This window comes from Moschus berezovskii, chromosome 20, assembly GCF_049115385.1.
Source record: "Moschus berezovskii isolate FMDL1 chromosome 20, NW_MosBer_1.0, whole genome shotgun sequence".
In the NCBI taxonomy this organism is placed as follows: domain Eukaryota; kingdom Metazoa; phylum Chordata; class Mammalia; order Artiodactyla; family Moschidae; genus Moschus; species Moschus berezovskii.
Genome location: NC_142479.1, coordinates 36,094,529 through 36,118,003, shown reverse-complemented (window position 1 = coordinate 36,118,003; position 23,475 = coordinate 36,094,529). Strand labels below are relative to the sequence as shown.

The window sequence follows — 23,475 nt, the reverse complement described above, 5'->3', positions numbered from 1 at the left end:
GAATCTGCTTTCAATGCAGATTCCTTGGAGAAGGAATGGCAACCCACTGCATTATTCTTGCCTGGAGAATTACGTGGACAGAGGAGCCTGGTGGGCTACAGTCCATGGAGTCACAAAGAGTTAGACATGACTAAGCTACACACACACACACACACACACACACAGTACCTATCTCATAGGGTTGCTGTGAAGAGTAAATGAGTCAGTGCATATTATGCTTTTATCCCAGTGTTTAGCAAGAGCAAGCACTGACAAATGTTTTCATGCTCTTATTACCACTGTCATCAGTCATCATCATCACCATCATCAACACTACCACAAGCGCCATCATCTTACTCACCATCAGCATCACTTCTGAGTGGTAAGGATGGTGACTAATTTTCTGGTTGATATTATACTGTTTGTATCCCTAAGCCAGAGGCATACAGACTTAGGCTCCTTCCTGTCTACTTTCAGATCATGTTGCTCTGACCCCATCCACGGTTCTGTTATGGAACATTTATAGAGAATTTTGGAATTTAATTGAATTTGACCCATAATTTCATATGTGTTTGTTGTTTCCTTTACATAAATATTTATTTACATACTTGGGAGATTTCAAGTAAAGTATTAAACAACTGCTATGACTTATGGGCATTTAATGAAAATATTTTTGAAAGTTCTGCAACATATATATACATATATATATATTTAGGCTTATACTTTCATACAGATTATTCTTAATTTTCAAAAGGTAAAACAAAGGCAGCATGAAAATTGGAAACCAAACAGTCATCTCAGAATTCCTGCTCCTGGGCCTGCCCATTAGACCTGATCAGCAAGACCTGTTCTATGCTCTGTTCCTGGCCATGTATGTTACCACCGTCCTGGGGAACCTCCTCATAATGTTCCTGATTCGACTGGACCCCCACCTCCACACACCCATGTATCTGTTTCTCAGTAACCTGTCTTTCTCTGACCTCTGCTTCTCCTCTGTCACAATGCCCAAATTGCTACAGGACATGCAGAGCCACATCTCATCCATCTCTTATGCTGGCTGCCTGGCCCAGATGTACTTCTTCCTGCTTTTTGCAGACCTGGAGAGCTTCCTCCTTGTGGCCATGGCCTATGACCGCTACGTGGCCATCTGCTTCCCCCTGCGCTACACCGCCATCATGAGCCCCAGGCTCTGTCTCTCCCTGCTGGCGCTGTCCTGGGTGCTGACCATCTGCATTTCTTTGCTGCACACCCTGCTCATGGCTCGGCTGTCTTTCTGTGCTGAAAACGTGATCCCCCATTTCTTCTGTGACATGTCTGCTCTGCTAAAGTTGGCCTGCTCTGACATTCAGATAAATGAAATGATGATTTTTATCTTGGGAGGGCTTGTCATTATTGTTCCATTCCTGTTGATATTTTCATCCTATGCAAGGATCGTGTCCTCCATCCTCAAAGTCCGCTCTGCCAGGGGTATCCGCAAAGCTTTCTCCACCTGTGGCTCTCACCTCTCCGTGGTGTCTCTCTTCTATGGCACAATCATTGGCCTCTACCTTTGCCCTTCATCTAACAACTCTACTGTTAAGGAGACTGTCATGGCTGTGATGTACACTGTGGTGACCCCCATGCTGAACCCCTTCATCTACAGCCTGAGGAATCAAGACATAAAGGGAGCCCTGAGAAGAGTCTTTTGTAAAAATTAGCTTTTTTTCAACCAGTGACTTTAAAGATTAAAGGATGTTTTCAAACAGTGAGTAGTACTCTAAACAGCTTAGGTAGCACCCAAGCTTGGTGCTGCTAGTGCAGCCTGCATAGCACCCCCAAGAAGAGTTTCCCCCAAATGTCATTAGAGGCAGGTTACATCGTGCCTCTTGGGTTTGTCACTGAATCTTGGTTGTGATGCACCATGATGTGTAGTGGACACTCAATGACTATTACTCAATTTTGAATAAATACCACTGTATTTTGATGTTTATTGCACTCAAGGAATATATTGTTGTTTAGTTGTTATTGCTGTGTCTGACTCTTTGCAATCCTGTGGGCTGTAGCCCACCAGGCTCCTCTGTCCAGTATCAGTTCAGTTCAGTTCAGTTCAGTCGCTCAGTCATGTCTGACTCTTTGTGACCCCATGAATCACAGCATGCCAGGCCTCCCTGTCCATCACCAACTCCTGGAGTTCACTCAAACTCATGTCCATTGAGTCAGTGATGCCATCCAGCCATCTCATTCTCTGTTGTCCCCTTCTCCTCCCACCCCCAATCACTCCCAGCATCAGAGTCTTTTCCAGTGAGTCAACTCTTCGCATGAGGTGGCCAAAGTACTGCAGTTTCAGCTTTAGCATCAGTCCTTCCAATGAACACCCAGGATTGATCTCCTTAAGAATAGTAGTTCCTAATTCTCTAAGAAATATATCCAAATTTCTCAGACACTTCTGTGCTTTCCTTCTGCCAAACATGTCTATTTCATGAAGAATATCTTCCAATTTATTATGTATTACTCTTGTAACTTTATTCTCCAGGAACATCGTTTTTCCCCTTGCTAATCTATTCAGTTTTTACTTTTATTTTCAGGTGTTGACTGATTCATACATTTAATGATCACATTCTAAAATTATTTGTTTCCTTTAACTGTACCAATCATTTGTCAGTTAATGGCAAGTTAATTACTTCTGATGTGTGCTGTGCTAAGTTGCTTCAGTTGTGTCCTACACTTTGCAATGCTAGGGACTGTAGCCCTCTAGGCTTCTCTGTCCAAAGGATTCTTGGGGCAAAAATACTGGAGTGGATCTTGTAACCATGCCCTTCTCCAGGGGATCTTCCCCACCCAGGGACCAAACCTGAGTCTCTCGAGTCTCCTGCATTGGCAGGCGGGTTCTTTACCACTAGTGCCACCTGGGAAGCCCTACTTCTTTTGGTAGTATCTATATATTTTTTTATTTTAAATTAAACAACTTTTAGAATCTTTATTGAATTTGTTTCACTGTTGCTTCTTTTTTTTTTTTTTTTATGTTTTGGGTGGTTTTTTTTTTTTTTGGCCAAGTCATGTGGAATGTTATCTCCCTGACCGGGAATTGAACCCATACTCCCTGCATTGGAAGATAAAGTCTTAACCATTGGACTGTCATGGAAGTCCAAGGTAGTATCTATGTTTTAGATGAGAATTCGTCTTTTGAATTAAAATCATATGGATTGAACCACAGAGTTCTGATATGAATCGCTTAATTTATAGACATTAAAATGGTGACTCACCTATTGCCCAAGGTAAGACAAATAGAGACAGAAAGACTAAAGTCTATTTATGACTCTGAGGTAGATTTTTTCCTCTGGAATATTATGCTGAAATTATCTGGTGCTCTCTTTGTTTACTCCTTTTCTTACCAAGTATATTTACAAGTGTCCTGATCTCGAAGACAGGTGCCCTCTACTCTATGGTGCCTAACTCAGTGCCTTGAATCTGCTAGATATAGAGAATAAATAATTACTGATTCGATTTGAGTGCATTGATGTATTTCTTGAAATGAATTTATGTCTTAAAAGATCTCACCTTTAAAAAAGTCTTCCTAATAATGCCAACTTTTACTTCATTTATTCTTAAAATTTTTTACTGATTTTGAAAATAATACATTCTCACCAAGAAACAGCCAAACAACAAAGAAATAAGTAATAAAGTGGAATATGTGGGTCCTCCATTGTTCTTCACCCCCTCCATGATGGCAGTTAAAAGCTGGGGTGTACTCTTCCAGTTATTTTCTATGCACAGACTAACTTTCAGTTCAGTTCAGTTCAGTCGTGTCCGACTCTCTGAGACCCCATGAATCACAGCACGCCAAGCCTCCCTGTCCATCACCAACTCCTGGAGTTCATTCAAACTCATGTCCATCGAGTCGGTGATGCCATCCAGCCATCTCATTCTCTGTCGTCCCCGTCTCCTCCCGCCCCCAATCCATCCCAGCATCAGAGCCTTTTCCAGTGAGTCAACTCGTCGCATGAGGTGGCCAAAGTATTGGAGTTTCAGCTTTAGCATCAGTCCTTCCAATGAACACCCAGGACTGATCTCCTTTAGAATGGACTGGTTGGATCTCCTTGCAGTCCAAGGGACTCTCAAGAGTCTTCTCCAACATCGCAGTTCAAAAGCATCAATTCTTTGGCGATCAGCTTTCTTCACACGGACCTTTGTTGGCAAAGTAATGTCTCAGCTTTTTGATATGCTATCTAGGTTGGTCATAACTTTCCTTCCCAGGAGTGTCTTTTAATTTCATGGCTGCAATCAACATCCGCAGTGATTTTGGAACCCCAAAAAATAAAGTCTGACACTGTTTCCCCATCTATTTCCCATGAAGTGATGGGACCAGATGCCATGATCTTAGTTTTCTGAATGTTGAGCTTCAAGCCAACTTTTTCACTCTCCTCTTTCACTTTCATCAAGAGGAGACTAACTTTATATATTATAAATAAGTAGGACAAAATTGTAGCTGCCATTTTCTCATTATCACTTAGAGTATGTTTTGAATTCATCATTTCACATAAGGACATGTAACTCTTCAAGAAGCTATGTAATGTTTTGTTAAATGGATATTATTTACCATAATTTATTTAAATAATCTGTTCTTGGTGGACATTTGGGTTGTTTTCAGTTTTTTATTATTTTGAATAATGCTTCGATTTTATTTACTGGTTCATATGCTTTTTGTGGACTTATGCTGTGTTTCTGTGGACTTACGCTGTGTTTCTGTGGACATAGTTTCAGAAATGGGTATACTCAGTCACAGGATATGAGCATTTATAATTGGATAGAAACCGTCAAACCACCTCCAAGGACTTCTTCTCAAGTAAACTCCTTCCAAAATTAAATGAGAGTGGTCATTTCTTTATGATATTCTCAATGCTGAGTATTTTGCTTTCAAAATATTTGTTGCTGTTCAGTCACTCAGTTGTGTCTGACTCTTTGTGACCCCAGGGACTTATAGTCCATGGAATTCTCCAGGCCAGAATACTGGAGTGGGTACTCTTTCTCTTCTCCAGGGGATCTTCCCAACCCAGGGATCGAACCCAAGTCTCCCACATTGCAGGCGGATTCTTTACCAGCTGAGCCAAAAGGGAAGCCCCTCAGAATATTTATCTCTTTAAATAACTAGATCTTTCCCAAAGTTTCTAGAAAAGGAGTCTGTAGGGATATGGACTACATTGCAAGGCCTCTTTTAAAACCACTTAAAAAACCTTAGACCTGCTCTGTTTCTCCAATTTCTTCTTCACCCATGGGGTTGCTGTTGGTCATTCTCTCCCCACCCTCTCCACAAGATTCATTTCCTCCTCCCCTGCTTGTTCCCCTTCCATTTTTCCAAAATTTAAAAGTAGACTCTATTTTAGACATTCAGGCAATACAGAAATGAATTTGGCTTATTGCTCTGTCCCCATCCCTGTGAATAATAAACACCTTGGCTCATTGGCTTCAGATCTGATTTTTAATTTAACAAGAAATAAGACACTGTATTTTGGAAAGCTAGAAAAAGGAGGGGGAGGGGAGAGTGGAGTTCTTCTGTAATCATTGAGATGCCAGTGAGTCCAGACCTGCCCTCACACCTCTTAGGGCTGCAGCCCTCCATCGGAGCCCCCTTTTTAGGGCGCCCTTGACTTCTTTGTTGCGCAGACTGTAGATGAAAGGGTTCAGGGTCGGGGTTACCACCGCATAGACCACGCTGGCCAGGCGGTCGTAGCGGGCCGAGTAGGCAGATGACGGCCGGAAGTAGACGGAGAGGATGGAGCCGAAGAAAAGCGACACCGCCACCAGGTGGGCCCCGCAGGTGGAGAAGGCGCGGCGCCGGCCCCCTGCCGACCGCACCCCCAGCACCGCGACGACGATGCGCGCGTAGGACAGGGCCACCAGGAGCAGCGGGGTCAGCACCACGGCCAGGCCCTCAGAGAAGATGGCCGTCTCCGCGGCCGACGTGTCCGACGTGGCCAAGCTCAGCATCACCGTCATGTCGCAGAAGAAGTGGCGCACGAGGGCGGCGCGCGGGTAGGAGAGCCTGGAGATGAGCAGCGTGTGCAGCAGCGAGTGCAGGTGCGCCACGGCCCAGGACGCCCCCACCAGCGCCGAGCAGCGCCCCGGGGTCATGACCGTGCCGTAGTGCAGGGGCCTGCAAACGGCCGCCGCGCGGTCGTAGGACATGGCCGCCAGCAGGTAGCTCTCGGTGATGCCCAGAGCCACGAAGAAGTACATCTGGGCAAAGCAGCCCTGGAAGGACACAGCCTGGCCTGGGTGGAGCAGGCCGGCCAGCAGCCTGGGCACTGTGACGGTGGTGAAGCAGATGTCCACGAGGCTCAGGTGACCCAAGAAGTAATACATGGGGGAGCGGAGGGCCCCGTCGGACCTCACCAGCACCACCATGCTCAGGTTTCCCAGGGCATTGACCAGGTAGACGCCAAGGAAGAGGAGGAACAACAGCGGGTGGATGTCTGTGCCGTCCATCAGGCCGAGGAGGAGGAACTCTGGGCGGGAGGTGAGGTTGGCCAGAGCCATGGAGTGGCCACCACGGTGGGGGCGCTGAGGGGAGAGAGGAGACAACCCAACGTAAATTTTGGCACCTCTAGGTAGACTTCAGCATGTTTTAAAATATGAATATTTTAAAAAAAACTTCTGCTTGCTAAAATGGTGTAGGGACCACACTGCTCATCCAATAATCCTAGAAGAAGAAACTTAGTCTCAGAAGGGTGTTCTGGGTACTGGGGTGTCTCAAGCTTTGGAGTAGATCTGACCTGATTTTGAGCCCTGGCTCTATCATTTACGGCTCTTGAGCCTTGGTTTCTTCTTCTTTAAGTGAGAAAAATACTAGTTGCTACTCCTACAGTTGTGAGGATGTGCTTAATCACTCAGTCGTGTCCCACTTTTTGTCAGCCCCATGGACTGTAGCCCTCCAGGCTCCTCTGTCCAAGGAATTTTCCAGGCAAGAATACTGAAGTGGGTTGCCATTTCCTTCTCCACAGTTGTGAGGATAGGGTGGATAATAAATCTAAAATACTTGGCACAGTGCTCAGCACATAATAGGCATTAAAGACTGTCATCTGTCATCTGTCTATCAAGTATCTATCTGTCTACCATCTGTCTATCCAGGCCTCGTGGCTCAGTGGTAAAGAACCTGCCTGCCAATGCAGAAGATGTGGATTCTGTCCCTGGGTCAGCAAGATCCCTTGGAGAAGGAAATTGGCGATCTAGTCTAGTATTCTTGCCTGGGAAATCATCTTGGACAGAGGCGGGGGCCTGGTGGACTACATATAGTCCATGGGGTCACAAAAGGGTCAGACATGAATTAGTGACTAAACTACAATGACTATCTATCTATATCTTCAATGACATCCTCATCATTTGCTTAGTCAAACCAGTAGTTAGGGGCAGAATTGAGACCCAGTGTATCTGAATACCAGTTGAAATTTTCTCACAAGACGTCTTATTATATTTGCCGTTCATGAATTCACCACATATTATTTGGCAGCTCAGGGAGGCTTTAGTTATTTAAGTGTGTTTTTTCTTAATCTCATCTGAAACCTGCTTCCCTGTAACTTCCACAAGTGGGCCCAGTTTTGGCTGCTGGGGGCCACACAGCAAATCTGCTTTCTCTGTAGCTTTTCACATCATGTTCGAAGAAATCTGTTCGAGGTCCACTGAGTCTTCTTTTCTCCAGTCCAAACACCCTGATGCCCTAGATCCTTCCTTATAGGACTCAGTTTCCATGTTTTTTTCCATTCTGGTTACCCTCTACATTGTCAGTGTTTTTGGACACAGTGCTCTAGCCGGAGTTGGGCTGTGTAGGGGCACTTAACAGCTCAGCAGTCCACCTCACATGAGTTTATCAAGTGCTTGCTTTGGGTCAGGTGTTGTGTTGGTCTCTCAGACTATGAAGGTAGGTCAGTCTTTTTCTTTGACCTCCAGCCATGCACAATGTAAGAAGCAGTACTGTGAACAAAGTAGGAATGGTTTCCTCTGCTTGGCTGATTCAAGGAAGATTCCAAAGTGAAGGGTTGAACTGGGGTTGGGAGAATGAGTAGGAGATCATCAGACAGAGACTTGGGAATAGGAAGAGAATTTCAGGAAAGGGGGAGCGTGAGCATGTGGCTTCTTCATCCCTGGAAGGCAGAGTGGAGTCGGATGGGGAGGAAAATGAACCCACAGTGAGAAGACAGCAGAGGAAAGTTGGGTTTGTCACCTGGAGGGCAGTGTACCAGGTCTCAGGGCTGTCTGCAGAGTCTGTGGGCCGGTCCCCCTCCTGGCCAGAGGTCCCTGGTCTTAGGGACAGATACACCATCACCCATCTCTGCCCAGAGACTTCAGCATGTTTCCTGTGGGCTGGAACAGCAGCCTTAGAGAGAGAGAAAGAGAGAGAAAGCCAGACCTGTAAGGGCCCCAGGAATTCCTGGGCATGCTGTTTCCACCCAGCTTTGCTGCCCTGACAGTCTCCCCTTTGCCCACTGGATACGGTGTGAACCACTCAGCCTGGCACCCAAAGCCTTCCAGCTTGGCTCTCAGGATTCCTCTCCAACATCATCTCTGGCTGCTTCCACATTATTCCCTTTCCCAACCCCAGCCAGGATGGTCTTGTCACTGTCTCTCTCTTCTTTTTTTTTACAAAATATATTTGCCACTTTCATCATTTTAAAAACTTATTTATCTATTTTTGGCTGTGCTGGGCTTTGCAGCTGCATGGAGTTTTCTCTGGCTGAGGCGGTGCATGGGCTTCTCGTTGTGGTGGCTTCTCTTGTCGTGGAGCACAGGCTCAGTAGTTGTGGCCCAGCGGTTAGTTGCCCCACCGCACGTGGGATCTTCCCAAATTAGGGATCGAACCTGTGCCTCCTGCATTGGCAGGCGGGTTCTTTACCACTGAACCACCAGGAAAGCCCTTGTCGCTGTCTCTTGCTTACACCTTTCTCGCATGCCTTTCCTGCACATGGCTCCCTACCTGCAGTGCTCTTCCTACCCCATCCCAATACCCAACCCCAGCTTCACCTCCTCCAGGAAGCCCTGCTTCCTTTTTTTCTTTTTTTTTTTTTTTATTAAATATGTGTTTATTTCTTTTTGAAGTATAATTGCTTTACGATGTTTTAATTTCTGCTGTACAACAATGTGAATCAGCTATATATATATATATATATCTCCTCCCTCTTGGGCCTCCCTCCCACCAGCCCCATCCCACCCTCTAGGTCATCAAAGAGTACCAAGCTGAGCTCCCTGTGCTATAGGGAAACTTCCCACGAGCTGTCTGTTTCACACGTGGTAGTGTGTATATGTCAGTGCTATTCTCTCAGTTCCCACCTCCTTTCTTGACTTCTTCAGCCCACATGAATTTCTCTCTCCTCCATCTCTTGTAACCCTCATTTGGAACTTGGCCCCCATTAGCTGGTATTACAGTGATTTTTGCTGCTGTGATGCTCGTCTTCCCACTAGATGACAAGTTCTCTGAGGACAGATGTTTAGTTGTCTGCTAGGCCTTATAGGAACAGACAACTAAATATCTGCCCTCGGAGAACTTGTTTAAACTGTCCTGGCAGTCAGGGAAGGCCTCAATGAGGAGGTGGCATTTGAGTAGGACAGACAAGTGTTCATCAAAAGAGGCAGAGAAATTGAAGATCTAAGACCGGGAATGTCACCTCCCAGGCAGCTTGCAGCCCTAAATCTTATACGGAAAAGGTCACCTTTGTAGGAAATATTCAGATGCACCAAGACGCAGAAGCACAAGGAGATGTGAGTCTGATAAATCCAGACACACAGACATGCCAGAGACACACTCACCTCCACTAGGACGTGTGAACGCTCACATACATGTGTTTACAGGTAGGACAGACACACGCAGATGCACACACGGACCCATCCATAGATGTACATGCCACATACACCTGAAGACTGAGACCCAGATACATACCTCCTCCAACTCCCACCAACGCCAGAGACACAAAGAGACCTCCATGGATCTTCCTGGGCACACTGAGACCCGTGCAGGAATCTGCACACAAAACCAACAGCTTCTTCTTCCTTTCTCTTGTCTCAGGTCTCCATCTGCCTTAACAGAGTGGGGAGTGGTCAGTGGGCCCTGGGTCTCTCAGTTTTGGGAGTGTCTATCTAATTCCTTGACCCTGGTCTCTTGCTGGTCAACCCAGATTCTTCTTTTGATGGTGTCCCAAATAGCTTTCTCTGCAATTTCTGTTTTAACCCAAGATGAACTCTTTCTAGGGCTTCCCAGGTGGCTCAGGGGTAAAGAATCTGCCTGCTAATTCAGGAGCTATAGGAGATGCAGGTTCAATCCCTGTGTCAGGCAGATCCCCTGGAGGAGGAAATGGCAACCCACTCCGGTATTCTTGTCTGGAGAATCCCATGGACAGAGGAGCCTGGTGGGCTATAGTCCACAGGGTTGAAAAGAGCTGGACACAACCAAGCACAACAACACGAACCCTTTCTATTCCAAGCGCTTCCTCTCCTCCTTTGCCTTCCTCCACCAACTTCTCATTCATTCTTCTTTAATAATTTATACGGCAGTCTTACCTGCTGTATCTACTCTACACCAGGCAGTGAGCATTGAGAGCTAAGACATTCTTAAAGAGTTCAGGGATTTCCCTGGTGGTCCAGTGGTTAGGAATCTGGCTTGCAAATGCAGGGGACATGGGTTCAATCCCTGGTTGGGGAACTAGGATCCCACATGCCACGGGAAATTAAACTTGCTTGCTGCAACTACTGAAGCCTGTTCTCTCTGGAGCCTGAGCGCCGCAAATACTGAGTCCACACACCACAACTAGAGAGTCCGTGTACCACAGTGAAAGATGCTGCATGATGCGATGGAGATTCTGCGGGCTACAACTAAGACCCAAGGCAGCTAAACAAAGAAATACGTTTTTTAAAAAAGAGTTCACCTTCCTTCCAACCTCTGCAGCAGCCAACTGGCAGTGATTCTAAGATAGCATCTCCCCCAACACCCATGTCACAAACAGGAAGCAGGACCCAGAGAACACTGTCTGACTTCATTCAGCAATTTAGTGACAAAGCCAGGATATGAATCTGGGGTTCGGATCCTACCCAAGTTTTCATGCACTTTCCCACCCTGTCAGCCATGCATTGGAGGCTATTTCTCATTTCCCTGTCACTCAGGCATTCCGTTTACCCACTTTGCCTCCCTGCCTTTGACTATTCCACTCTCTGCCAGCAAGCCTCCTGCTTGACCGCTCACCTGTGAACACAAGTCGGCTCCGCCCTTCACACTTTATACCAGACGGTGCTCTGCTTCCAGCCGGGGAATCAAGACAGCTATGCCCTGGAGAGGAAGAGCTAACTCAACAGCCTAAGGCCATGCAGGCTGGGAGCAGAGGGGTCACTAAGTAGTTAACCAGGCAACTCCATGGAGAGCTATGGCCTCTGCACCCACTGGCCCCAGGAGGAACCTCTGTTCTCAGCCAGCATGGTGCCTTCTCTCCTATCCTTCTAGAGAGACTGAATGGGAGAGAGGGAATGCAAGGATCTGAGAGCCCAGAACTGGGAAGACACCCCTCCATGTGGTAACACCTGTGTTGGCCCCGTGTCCCCAAAGGATGCTATCACTCCTCTGCCTCCTTCTGAGGGGGCGCTGAGAGGGGCAGGGCTTGTTGACAACCACACAGCCAGGAGACCCTGGTCTCTTCTCTCTGGAAGTACCTATGCTGAGCTGAAACCACAACCCCTAAACCTGCCACCTCACTGTGATTCCTCTGTTCAGAAGAGTTCTTTCTTCTGATGCCATTGCGAGGAGAGTGGTGAAGTGGAGCTGAGGACTCTGATGCCCGTTGTCCCAGCATGGACCCCAGAACCTCTTCCCCAAGCCCCAGGGAGCAGCCCTAGAGGTCCCATCTAACCTGGAAGCCCAGGGAGGCAGGAGGGGCTGGAAGTGATAGCAGATTCACCCCAGGAAAGCAGATCATGGGACACGCGTGGAGCTGCTCCTGATGGACTTCAAGGATGCTGCTCTCTGTAAGCCCATAGCCAAGGTCAGAGATGCCAGGATGTCAGCCCTGACCAGCTGGTGCTGGGGCAAGATGATTCCTACTGCTTGTTCCAAAGCCCTTTGACTGTCTTGTCCTTCTCACTGGCCTGGCAAAGCAGCCCTCCTGATCTGGAGGGCCCAGATAATTCCCAGGCTGATCAATTTCTCTGGAGGACAGTCTCTATCTTTCTGTCTGTCTCACCTGCCCTTCCTCCACCTGGGGTACCTTTTAACGCTTGTGGGACCGATAGCCGCATCCCAGGGGATGAGCCTCTTTAGCGTGACTGTTCATTCATTTGAAAACGTTGCTTGGGGGCCATGGGGTGCCGGCCCTGCTGGGCTCTGAAAAGAGTCAGAGAAGTCTTGGAGTGAGTGAGGAGCCCCCAGTGAGTCTCTTCTCCTCGCTGCATCTGTTTCCTCTTTGGTAAATGGAGAGAGATGAATTGGTAGAGTCTGACTTTCCCTTTCGCAGAAGGCAATGGCAAGCCACTGCAGTACTGTTGCCTGGAAAATCCCATGGACAGAGGAGCATGGTAGGCTGCAGTCCATGGGGTCGCTAAGAGTCAGACGACTGAGCGACTTCACTTTCACTTTTTACTCTCATGCATTGGAGAAGGAAATGGCAACCCACTCCAGTGTTCTTGCTTGGAGAATCTCAGGGAGGGGGTGGGGGCCTGGTGGGCGGCTGTCTCTCGGGTCACACAGAGTCAGACACAACTGAAGTGACTTAGCAGCAGCAGCAGCAGCAGACTTTCCCTTTCGTGTTGGAGGGTGGGACATTCTGAGATTGCACCCTGAGCAGCTAACAGGCAGGTCGGAGAGGGATTTAGGCACGGGGTAAAGAGCGTGCCTGCCAGGGCCAGAGATGCAAGGGATGTGGGCTTGATTCCTAGCTCCAGAAGATCCCCTGGAGAAGGGAATGGCTACCCACTCTGGTATTCTTGCCTGGAGAATCCCATGGACAGAGGAGCCTGCTGGGCCACAGTCCAAGGGGTTGCAAAGAGTCAGACATGAACGACTAACATTTTCACTTTCAAGCTAATGACTGCATGTTTCATGCAGTGGACATGCCACAAGTTATTTAATCATCATGGTGAACAAAAAGTAAGGGAGGTATGTCAACTTAAGTGTTACTTTCTTCCACGAAGCTTTCCTAAGATCCAAGAGAAAAAAATCCAGGGTCAAAAAGGTGAATATTTCTGTGGCTGCTGACAAATGTGGAGAAGAAATTCATCAAGCAAGCTTTTTTATACTAATTACACAAGCCATCACCAATGGCCGACTGTGCCTTCTCCTCACTGTGAAATGCTATTATGATTTTTAGTATTAGTTTTTCTTTTCTTGATTTTAGCTTCTGTGAAAAACAGAACTTTGTTTTCATTTCCTTTGGCTGTTAAATCCATGAGTCATAATCACGGCTTTACCTGTTTTTAGTAGAGTGTAGTCAACTCTGAATCAGGGTCTTGGCCTCTCTTGGGCCTTGCATCTGAAAAGCAATAAGCTGCACAACAATACATCTAGGACAGGAGGGGAGTTTAGAAACATGTATATGTATTGCCAGAGTTCCTTTGCTATGCATCTGAAACTATCACCATATTGTTAATCTGTTAAACTCCAATACAAAATAAAAAGTTAAAAAAGAGACATCTAATATTTGCATTTTTTCTTTAGTGTAAACCATCTAAAATAAGTTTTATTTTATATTCAGTTCAGTTCATTTCAGTCGCTCAGTTGTGTCCGACTCTTTGCGACCCCATGAATCACAGCACACCAGGCCTCCCTGTCCATCACCAACTCCCGGAGTTCACTCAAACTCTTGTCCATAGAGTCGGTGATGCCATCCAGCCATTTCATTCTCTGTCGTCCCCTTCTCCTCCTACCCCCAATCTCTCCCAGCATCAGGGTCTTTTCCAATGAGTCAACTCTTGCATGAGGTAGCCAAAGTATTGGAGTTTCAGCTTTAGCATCAGTCTTTCCAATGAACACCCAGACCTGATCTCCCTTAGGATGAACTGGTTGGACCTCCTTGCAGTCCAAGGGACTCTCAAGAGTCTTCTCCAACACCACAGTTCAAAAGCATCAATTCTTCAGCGATCAGCTTTCTTCACGGTCCAACTCTCACATCCATACATGACCACTGGAAAAACCATAGCCTTGACTAGATGAACCTTTGATGGCAAAGTAATGTCTCTGCTTTTTAATATGCTATCTAGGTTGGTCATAACTTTCCTTCCAAGGAGTAAGTGTCTTTTAATTTCATGGCTGCAATCACCATCTGCAGTGATTTTGGAGCCCCCAAAAATAAAGTCTGACATTGTTTCCACTGTTTCCCCATCTATTTCCCATGAAGTGATAGGACCAGATGACATGATCTTAGTTTTCTGAATGTTGAACTTTAAGCCAACGTTTTCACTCTCCTCTTTCACTTTCATCAAGAGGCTTTTTAGGTCCTCTTCACTTTCTGCCAGACTATACCTAACTGAATCCTAGTTACAGTTTAGTTATTAAAAACAGACTTTGTAACCAGATTTCCATAAGTTGGAATCCTAGCCCTGGCATTTCCTGGTTGGGTGACCTTGGGAAAGACACTTAGGGTCTCAGAGCCTTAGTTTTCTCATCTGTAAAAGCTATTATTGGGATATTGTTGTGAGGCTCAAGTAAGTTAATACAGAAAAAAGTCCTTAAATGGCCCCTAGAACAGAGGCAGCATCTATAAGCAGAACCATGATTATTAATCTTTGTTGAGGTCCTGGATTGAAAGACTATTCTATCAATAGAATGTCTGCCCATTTTATAATCATAAACAATCAACCATAAGACAGGCCTGGTGAGAGTATAGGCCTTGTATATTTCTCTATTGATACTAATCTTACTTATGTTGGTAGTGAAGAAGCAAATAATCATGTTAAAGCTATTCAGGAGAATAATCCTGCTGCTATAAAAAGTTCTAGTGGGCCTTTCCACTTAACCAAAATTCTCTTATTCCAGGGGTAGCTGCTCCAGGGAATTCTGAGGTTTAGGGGAGGAGTGGACCTGACATAATCTACATCCACTCCACACTCTTCTAGAGAGCTTCCTTCAATGCAGACATGAAAAAAGGTTGGTGTCATCTGCATATCTGAGGTAATTGATATTTCTCCCAGCAATCTTGATTCCAGCTTGTGCTTCTTCCAGCCCAGCGTTTCTCATGATGTACTCTGCATATAAGTTAAATAAGGAGGGTGACAATATACAACCTTGACATACTCCTTTTCCTATTTGGAACCAGTCTATTGTTCCATGTCCAGTTCTAACTGTCGCTTCCTGACCTGCATATAGATTTCTCAAGAGGCAGGTCAGGTGGTCTGGTATTCCCATCTCTTTCAAAATTTCCCACAGTTTATTGTGATCCACACAGTCAAAGGCTTTGGCATAGTCAATAAAGCAGAAATAGATGTTTTTCTGGAACTCTCTTGATTTTTTGATGATCCAGCAGATGTTGGCAATTTGATCTCTGGTTCCTCTGCCTTTTTTAAAACCAGCTTGAAGATAGTTATAATTCTCAGACAAATGAATAAATACAAGATGAATATCATTAAGTTTTGTATTGGTTAGAACTGACTTGTGTACTGATTTCCAAATATATACCACACTACGTGAACACAGAAAGAAATATGTATATAATTTTTAAAATATTCATATTAATTTATTAAAGACATTAATTTATTTAATAAATAAATATTAATTAAGGTAATAATTGACAATCTAAATATATGTAAATGTTTTGTTTAAAAATATTTATATACTAGTTTTTATGTTATAACAATAATATAAATATAAAATATATATTTCTATTTTATAAAAATAAATATTTTTTCATATTTCCTTCTACTTTCTCACCCAAGTGAGAAATTATACTCTATGAACAATTATTAGTATTGTTATTATTTTGTAAAAAGGATATTACATTAATTTGTGTTAATCTTATTTGGGTAAATAGAAAGAAGCTGAAATTGTAAATGATTTTTATTAAGGATCAGAGAACAAACTGAACTTAATTGTGTTTAGAAAGAGTATAAATTCAGAATCTAGAGGAAACACCTCAGATGCCAGGTCATGACTTTCCATACAACTGGACATTTGATTCCAACTTGTGAAGTATGTCAGAGTTGCCTTCCAGGAGTCATAGACTTAGGCTGTTGAATTTTCTCTGTGGATTATTTTTAAAGACCTTTCATGTTCTGAGGAGTTTACATGCAACTGCAAATGCTTTGGGGCAAGACATGCCCTGGGCAGAAATTTTGCATCATTGTTGAACTGCCTTCTGAGGGCAATCTTTATGTCTTCTAGCTCACATCATTCTAAATAAGTTAAATCCAACAGTTTAGAATATGTAGACCTGCTTCCAAAGCTGCTATTTTAAGAGTTGAATCACCCATAACAGTAGAATAAAGAACACATATTAGAATTTCTGAAACACATACAGAGTGTATTATCAGATGGAGAAAATTTGCAATACAGAAATCATGACTTCTTGGAAGGCAGACCCTACAGAAGTAATACCAGTTTCCCCCAAATTCTGAGGGTCTTCCTAACAGAAACAACTTGTTGATTTTTGTTTTCAATCAAAACATTTGAAAATATAATCCCACAGAAAAGGATAAAATGACAGGTCACCTGGTAAATACATATCAAGAAACAGGTAGGATTAAACTTGGTTTTAGGAACTCACATTGCTTTACAATTTAAAATTTGAAGAAGGCAACATGGGAAATAGAATACTTTAAAATCACATATCTGAACAACGTCAGGTCCTCATAAACATACTTGGGATGGGGGACTCTTTGGCATGCTCTTTTATGTAGAACTGATAGAGAAGCATATGTTTGAAACCGCAAACACGAAAGGTGTAAAGTGGAGAAGGAAAATGTATTTCTTCAGAAAGAATATATCTAAAAGAAAGTGGCATTCAACCCAAAGGAGTTGACAAGCAGCAGATGTGAACAACTGGATCCTCAAATATATAACTTAAGTAGCTAAGTACAATGAAAAAGTTTACTAGATGATTAAAGACACCCTAAGATGGAGAAGTAAGGTTGAGTTCTGCCTCTGGGAATTGTCTGAGAAACCAGTTAGGCTCCTCATCCACCACTCTGCGTGTGATCACACACACCCCATTCAGGCGCCCCTGAGACTTTACTTACAGAGGCTCTTAGGCTTTGTACCACCATATGTTCTTGGAATGAGATCTTCCTACACTTGGGAGAAGAGAGAGGAAAGAATAGGAGATCAGGGAAAAGTATAAGAAAAATAAGAAGAAGGAAAAATAAGAACATCAACTGCAGGAATGATGAAACAGACCTGAATCTGCATAATTTGAGATAGTTTTGCAGTGACTGAGTGAGAAGAGGAGGCGTCTATTTCAGGTCTGGGTTCAGGGGATGCAGCAGGAAGTCTGTGAGCAGAACCCCAGCGGAAGTCAAGATTTTGTAAAGTTTTCCAGGAAGCCTCAGAAGTCTTGTAGCAGACTTGGACATTTCCCTGGGTGTGATCTTTGAAAGTTTGGAAGTCCAAGGCAGTTTTACCTGGATCTCTAAATCAGGAGGGCCCCAGTTGACATCTGAGTCAAGCAATTTTTTAATTATTATATAAAAAAAGAATGTATAGGTCAATTGTATCTCAGTAACACTGGGGAGAAAGAATGGAAGGTAGTATAGTAAAATGACAACAGTAGGATTATAAGTATTTTCTTCTTTGTATTTTAAAAATAATAGCTGGTCCCAGTTCAAGATCGTGATGAAGGAAGATCCTGAACTCTTTCCTCCCATAGACACACTGAACCTTCAGCTTCAGATGGAACAATTTCCTCTAAAAATAATAGCCCTTATTTCCTGCAATGGCTTTTACCTAAAGAATTAAAATAATCTATGGATATTTTAAATTCTTATATTATTATAATACATACAATATCATAATATATTATATCATCAGTTCAGTTTAGTTCAGTCGCTCAATCATGTCCGACTCTTTGCGACCCCATGAATCACAGCACGCCAGGCCTCCCTGTCCATCATCAACTCCCGGAGTTCACTCAAACTCATGTCCATTGAGTTGGTGATGCCTTCCAGCCATCTCATTCTCTGTCGTCCCCTTCTCCTCCCGCCCCCAATCCTTTCCAGCATCAGAGTCTTTTCCAGTGAGTCAACTCGTAGCATATGTTATTTATTATATAATAATATATTAATATTTATATATTTATACATAAATGGAATATATTAATAATATAATATATATTATTGTATATAATAATATATTATTATAAATATGACAATGTATTATAGTTAATAATATATTATTATATATCTATATATTGTATATTATATACAATATAATATATAATATTATATTATATAATTATATGATAATTATTATAAAAACAATAATACTATAATAATATATGTATAACATATTAATATATATTCATTATATAATATATAAACTATAATATATTATAATATAATATATAATTAATATAGAATTATACTATATAATTCTATATTATATTATATAATTAATATAGAATTATATATTATACTATATTATATATAATACAATATTATTATACAGTATAATTATATTATATTATATATTATAATTATATATAATATGATTAATTATATAATATATTATATAGTATTATATACTATACATATATATTATATACAGTATAAATTAATATAGAATTATACTATATAATTCTATATTGTATAATTAATATAGAATTACATATTATACTATATTATAGATATATAATACAATATAATAAATTATATAATCATATATACTGTATATTATTATACAGTATAATAATATTATATTGTAAAAATTAATATAGAATTATACTATTGTATAAATTATACTATAGTATAAATTAATATAGAATTATACTATATAATTCTATATTAAGTATTATATACTATTATATAAGTATTATAGTATTATACTATTATATACTGTTATATAAGTATTATACTATTATATACTGTTATATAAGTATTATACTATTATATAAGTATTATATACTATACTATATACTATAATATATATATTATATATGTTATATAAGTATTATACTATACTATATACTATAATATATATATTATATATGTTATATAAGTATTATACTATTATATACTATACTATATACTATAATACTATATATATAATAATATATATACTATATATAGTATATATATAATAATATATACTATATAATACTTATATACTTATATAATATAAGTATACATTATACTTATATACGTATACTATATATAATTATATATATAAGTATATAATTATACTATAATACTTATATAATAGTATATAATACTTATATGCGTATATAAGTATATATGTAATATATTATATAATATATAATATATTATACTATAATACTTATATAATATACTATAAGTATTACAGTATTATACTATATTATACTATAATACTTATATAATATACTATAAGTATTATATAAGTATTATAGTATTATAAATTATACTATAGTATAAATTAATATAGAATCATACTATATAATTCTATATTATATTGTATAATTAATATAGAATTATATATTATATTTTATTATATATAATACAATATATTATATAATTATATATACTGTATATTATTATACTGTATAATAATATTATATTCTATATTATATTATATATATTTTAATTATATATAATATAATTATTAATTATATAATATATTATATACTATTATATACTATACATATATATTATATACAATATAAATATATTAATATATATTACTGTAATATATTAATACTATATATAATACTATATAGTATATACTATATATTATATACTATTTAGTATATAATATATTAATAGTATATATACTATATATATTACTATATAATATATAATACTATATATAGTATAAATATATTAATACTATATAATATATTATGCTATATATGTATAGTATATATAGTATAATATATATAGTATATATATTTTATATAGATATAGTATAAATATATTAATATATATTTAATTATTATATATACAAAAAGGTAAAAGAATCTGTGGACATTTGGGCTTCCCTGATAGCTCAGCTGGTAAAGAATCCGCCTGCAATCAGGAGACCCTGGTTTGATTCCTGGGTTGGGAAGATCCACTGGAGAGGGGATAGGCTACCCACTTCTAGGGCTTCCCTTGTGGCTCAGCTGGTAAGGAATCCACCTGGAATGTGGGAGACCTCGGTTCAATCCCTGAGCTTGGAAGATCCCCCGGAGAATGGAAAGGCTACCCACTCCAGTATTCTGGCCTGGAGAATTTTATGCACTGTATATTCCATGGGGTCGCAAACAGTCGGACATGACTGAGCAACTTTCACTCACATGGACATTTAATGAGTTGAGGGCAGAAACTTTGGAACACTGTATGTGTTCCTATTATCGAGTGGTTGATACCAGTAGAACCAATAAAAGATTTACACTTAGTGTGACAAAATTCACTAATGGGAATTTAAACCTGGTTGGGAGAACTCAGTGATATCCATCCACCAAATGGACTCACCCACAAGAGACTTGTACTAGACCCAGAAGTTCCTGCCTCTATGGTGTCTTAGGAACATTCAAGGTCAAAGTTTTAAAATCGTGGGACAGGGAAAATAAGGAGGCTCTGAAAGAATAACTCTATCTCATAGGGCTTACAAAAGAGGGTCAGAAAAGAGATGTAAGGTGGGTGTAAATGCATGTGAAGTGTCAAACAGAGATGTTAACACTCCTTTTTTTCAGGTTCTGAAAACCTGAAAAGTCCTGCCCACCTCTGGGTGCTGAATGACTCCTTGGCAGATAAGAGCTACATCTAGGGGTTTATGTTATCACAAGCAAACATGGCAGAATTTGAAGCCGTCTCGGGCCCACCACTTCCTGACTTGTGTCATGTAATATGTTGGTATATGAGTGAAAGTCACTCAGTCGCGACCCCATGGACTGAAGACCACCAGGCTCCTCTGTCCATGGAATTCTCCAGGCAAGAATATTGGAGTGGGTTGCCATTCTCTTCTCCAAGGGATCTTCCCAATCCGGGGACTGAACCTGGGTCTCCTGCCTTGGCAGGTGGACTATTTACTGTCTGAGCCACCAGGGAAACCCAAGATATAATCATATCCAATCTTACCAAAAGACCAGCCTGCCAGGGGTGAAGAAAGCTTTGGGCAAGTATGGCCTTGCTATTATGGAAGGCACCACAGAAAAGGGAGCTGCAGATAATAAAGCTGATAAGGACATTGATCCCTTTGGATCTGATGAGGAGGAGGAAAGTGAAGAAACCAAGAGGCTAAGAGAAGAACCCCTTGCACAGTTTGCGTCAAAGAAAGCCAAACAACCATCACTTGTTGCCAAGTCTTCTGTCTTACTAGACATGAACCCTTGGGATGATGAGACAAGTATGGCAAAACTGGAGAAGTGCGTCAGAAGTATTCAAGCAGAAAGCTTAGTCTGGGCTTCTTCTAAACTAGTTCCAGTGGGTTATGGAACTAAAAAACTCCAAATACAGTGTGTAGTTGAAGATGATGAAGTTGGACCAGATATATTGGAGGAGAAGATCACTGCTTTTGATGAAAATGTGCAGTCTATGGTCATGGCTGTGTTCAACAAGATCCAAAATCCGCTGTGGATCGATCAGTGCCCTTAAATAACAGCTTGAAAGACAAAGAAAGAGAGATGCTATCATAGAGCAGGTCCTCCCATTCTCATACTTTCCCAAGAGCCATGCTCCCCTCTCCAGGGTTATGCAAAGCCCACAGACAGAGTTTAAGTTTGTGCTGTGTGTGCTGAGTCTCTTCAGTAGTGTCCGACTCTTTGTGACCCCATGGACTGTAGCCCACCAGGCTCCTCTGTCCATGGGATTCTCCAGGCAAGAATACTGGAATGGCTTCCCATGCCCTTCTCCAGGGGATCTTCCTGACCCAGGGATCGAACCCTCATCTCTTTGGTCTCCTGCATTGGCAGACAGGTTCTTCATCACTGGTGCCACCTGGGAAGCCCAGAGTTGAGGTTTGGACCTGATGATAACCCAGAGAACACAGAGGGCTTTCCCACATTGCTCTTTGGAGGTGCTGTCAGCCCATTAGCTGACATCTCACCACCACCCCACTCCACCCAGGACTCTATGAAGCTGGACCAGCACAGAAGCTTAAGGAATTCAGGTTTGCTCTCAGGGCTCTAAACCTGGACTCCTGCAGGCAAGGATCAACAAAGGAAGGTTAGTAGACAGCTAGGAGGGAGAGCCAAGCTGAATATTCTGAATACATGATTCTCATTGGGGCAGACTTAATGGAGGACACAGGAGAATGCTTAAAAGCTCTAAGGCATGTTCTCAGTGATCCTGAAAGATCTTGTTAAACCAAGAAAAGCTTGCAAAGGGGTTCAGCAGAAAAGTTCGTGGGAAATCATCTCCTCAAAAAAAAATTTGGGGGGCTGTGCTGGATCGTTATTACAGTGTGTGGGGTTTGTTTTGTGGCAGCTTGTGGCTTCTCTTTTTGCAGAGCATGGACTCTAGAGCATGTGGGCTCAGTATTTATGGCGGGTAGGCTCTCTAGTTGAGTGTGGGCTTAGTTGTGCCATGGCATGTGGGATCTTAGTTCCCCAACCAGGGACTGAACCCACATCTCCTGCATTGGAAAACAGATTTTTAACCACTGGACCACCATGGAAGTCCCATCCTCCTCAATTTTTAAAATAAAGAATTAGGTTTATCACTGCAGAAAACTGAATTAAGACTCTGGAACCAACTTCAAGAACTTTACCATTTTTAACTTTACCAACTTTACCATTGTTGACCAAGAAATAGAGAAGGCTGCAAATAAGAAAGAGTTTATTTGAGGTCTTCAGTTCAGTTCAGTTTAGTCGCTTAGTCATGTCCGACTCTTTGCGACCCCATGAATCTTAGGAGCTGCAATTCTGGAGACACAGATTTGGGTAAAATGAGTGTTTCAGGGAAGAGAAAGGGGCAGGGGAATTAGAAAGGCAAAAGCCACAATGTCGTTAAAGTTGTCTGGCAAGAATTAGGATTAACTTGGATGTAGTTCAGTCGATAAAGAATCTTCCTACAATGCGGGACACCCAAGTTCAATCCCTGGATAGGGAAGATCCCCTGGAGAAAGAAATGGCAACCCACTCCAGTATTCTTGCCTGGAGAATCCCATGGACAGAGGAGCCTGGCGGGCTACAGTCCAAGGGGTCAAAAAGAGGTGGACACGACTAAAGTGACTAAGCACAAACTAATGCAAGAAATTATTTGTCTATAAGAGAGAGTTTGTTAGGAGTTATGTAGGGCACAGGTCCAATAAGAACTCGGAGTTTCTGAAATATTGGGCAAATCTTCTGGTTGTCTGCAGTAAGACAAAAGAGTATGTCTGAGATCCATTCTGAGAGTGTGTTTGTAAGTCCAATTTGTTCCTAAGTCCAACAAAGTTAGCCTAGGGACCCAACT

General features: G+C 41.8%; 1 protein-coding gene and 2 pseudogenes across 1 annotated transcript; 2 read left to right on the top strand and 1 right to left on the bottom strand.

Moving 5' to 3' along the window:
• The first annotated feature begins 746 nt into the window (after positions 1–746).
• LOC129536951 (olfactory receptor-like protein DTMT) lies at positions 747–1,694 on the top strand (annotated as a pseudogene).
• A 3,820-nt stretch (positions 1,695–5,514) lies between these two features.
• On the bottom strand, positions 5,515–8,320 carry OR1R1 (olfactory receptor family 1 subfamily R member 1). The gene is made up of 2 exons (XM_055398403.2): positions 8,174–8,320; positions 5,515–6,516 (listed from the first exon to the last, which is right to left on the bottom strand). Exons 1-2 carry the CDS (start codon positions 8,270–8,272, stop codon positions 5,515–5,517), a joined length of 1,101 nt encoding a protein of 366 aa, XP_055254378.2. The 5' UTR covers positions 8,273–8,320.
• Positions 8,321–16,609: 8,289 nt separating this feature from the next.
• Positions 16,610–21,675, top strand: LOC129538276 (elongation factor 1-beta pseudogene; annotated as a pseudogene).
• The last annotated feature ends 1,800 nt before the right edge of the window (positions 21,676–23,475 follow it).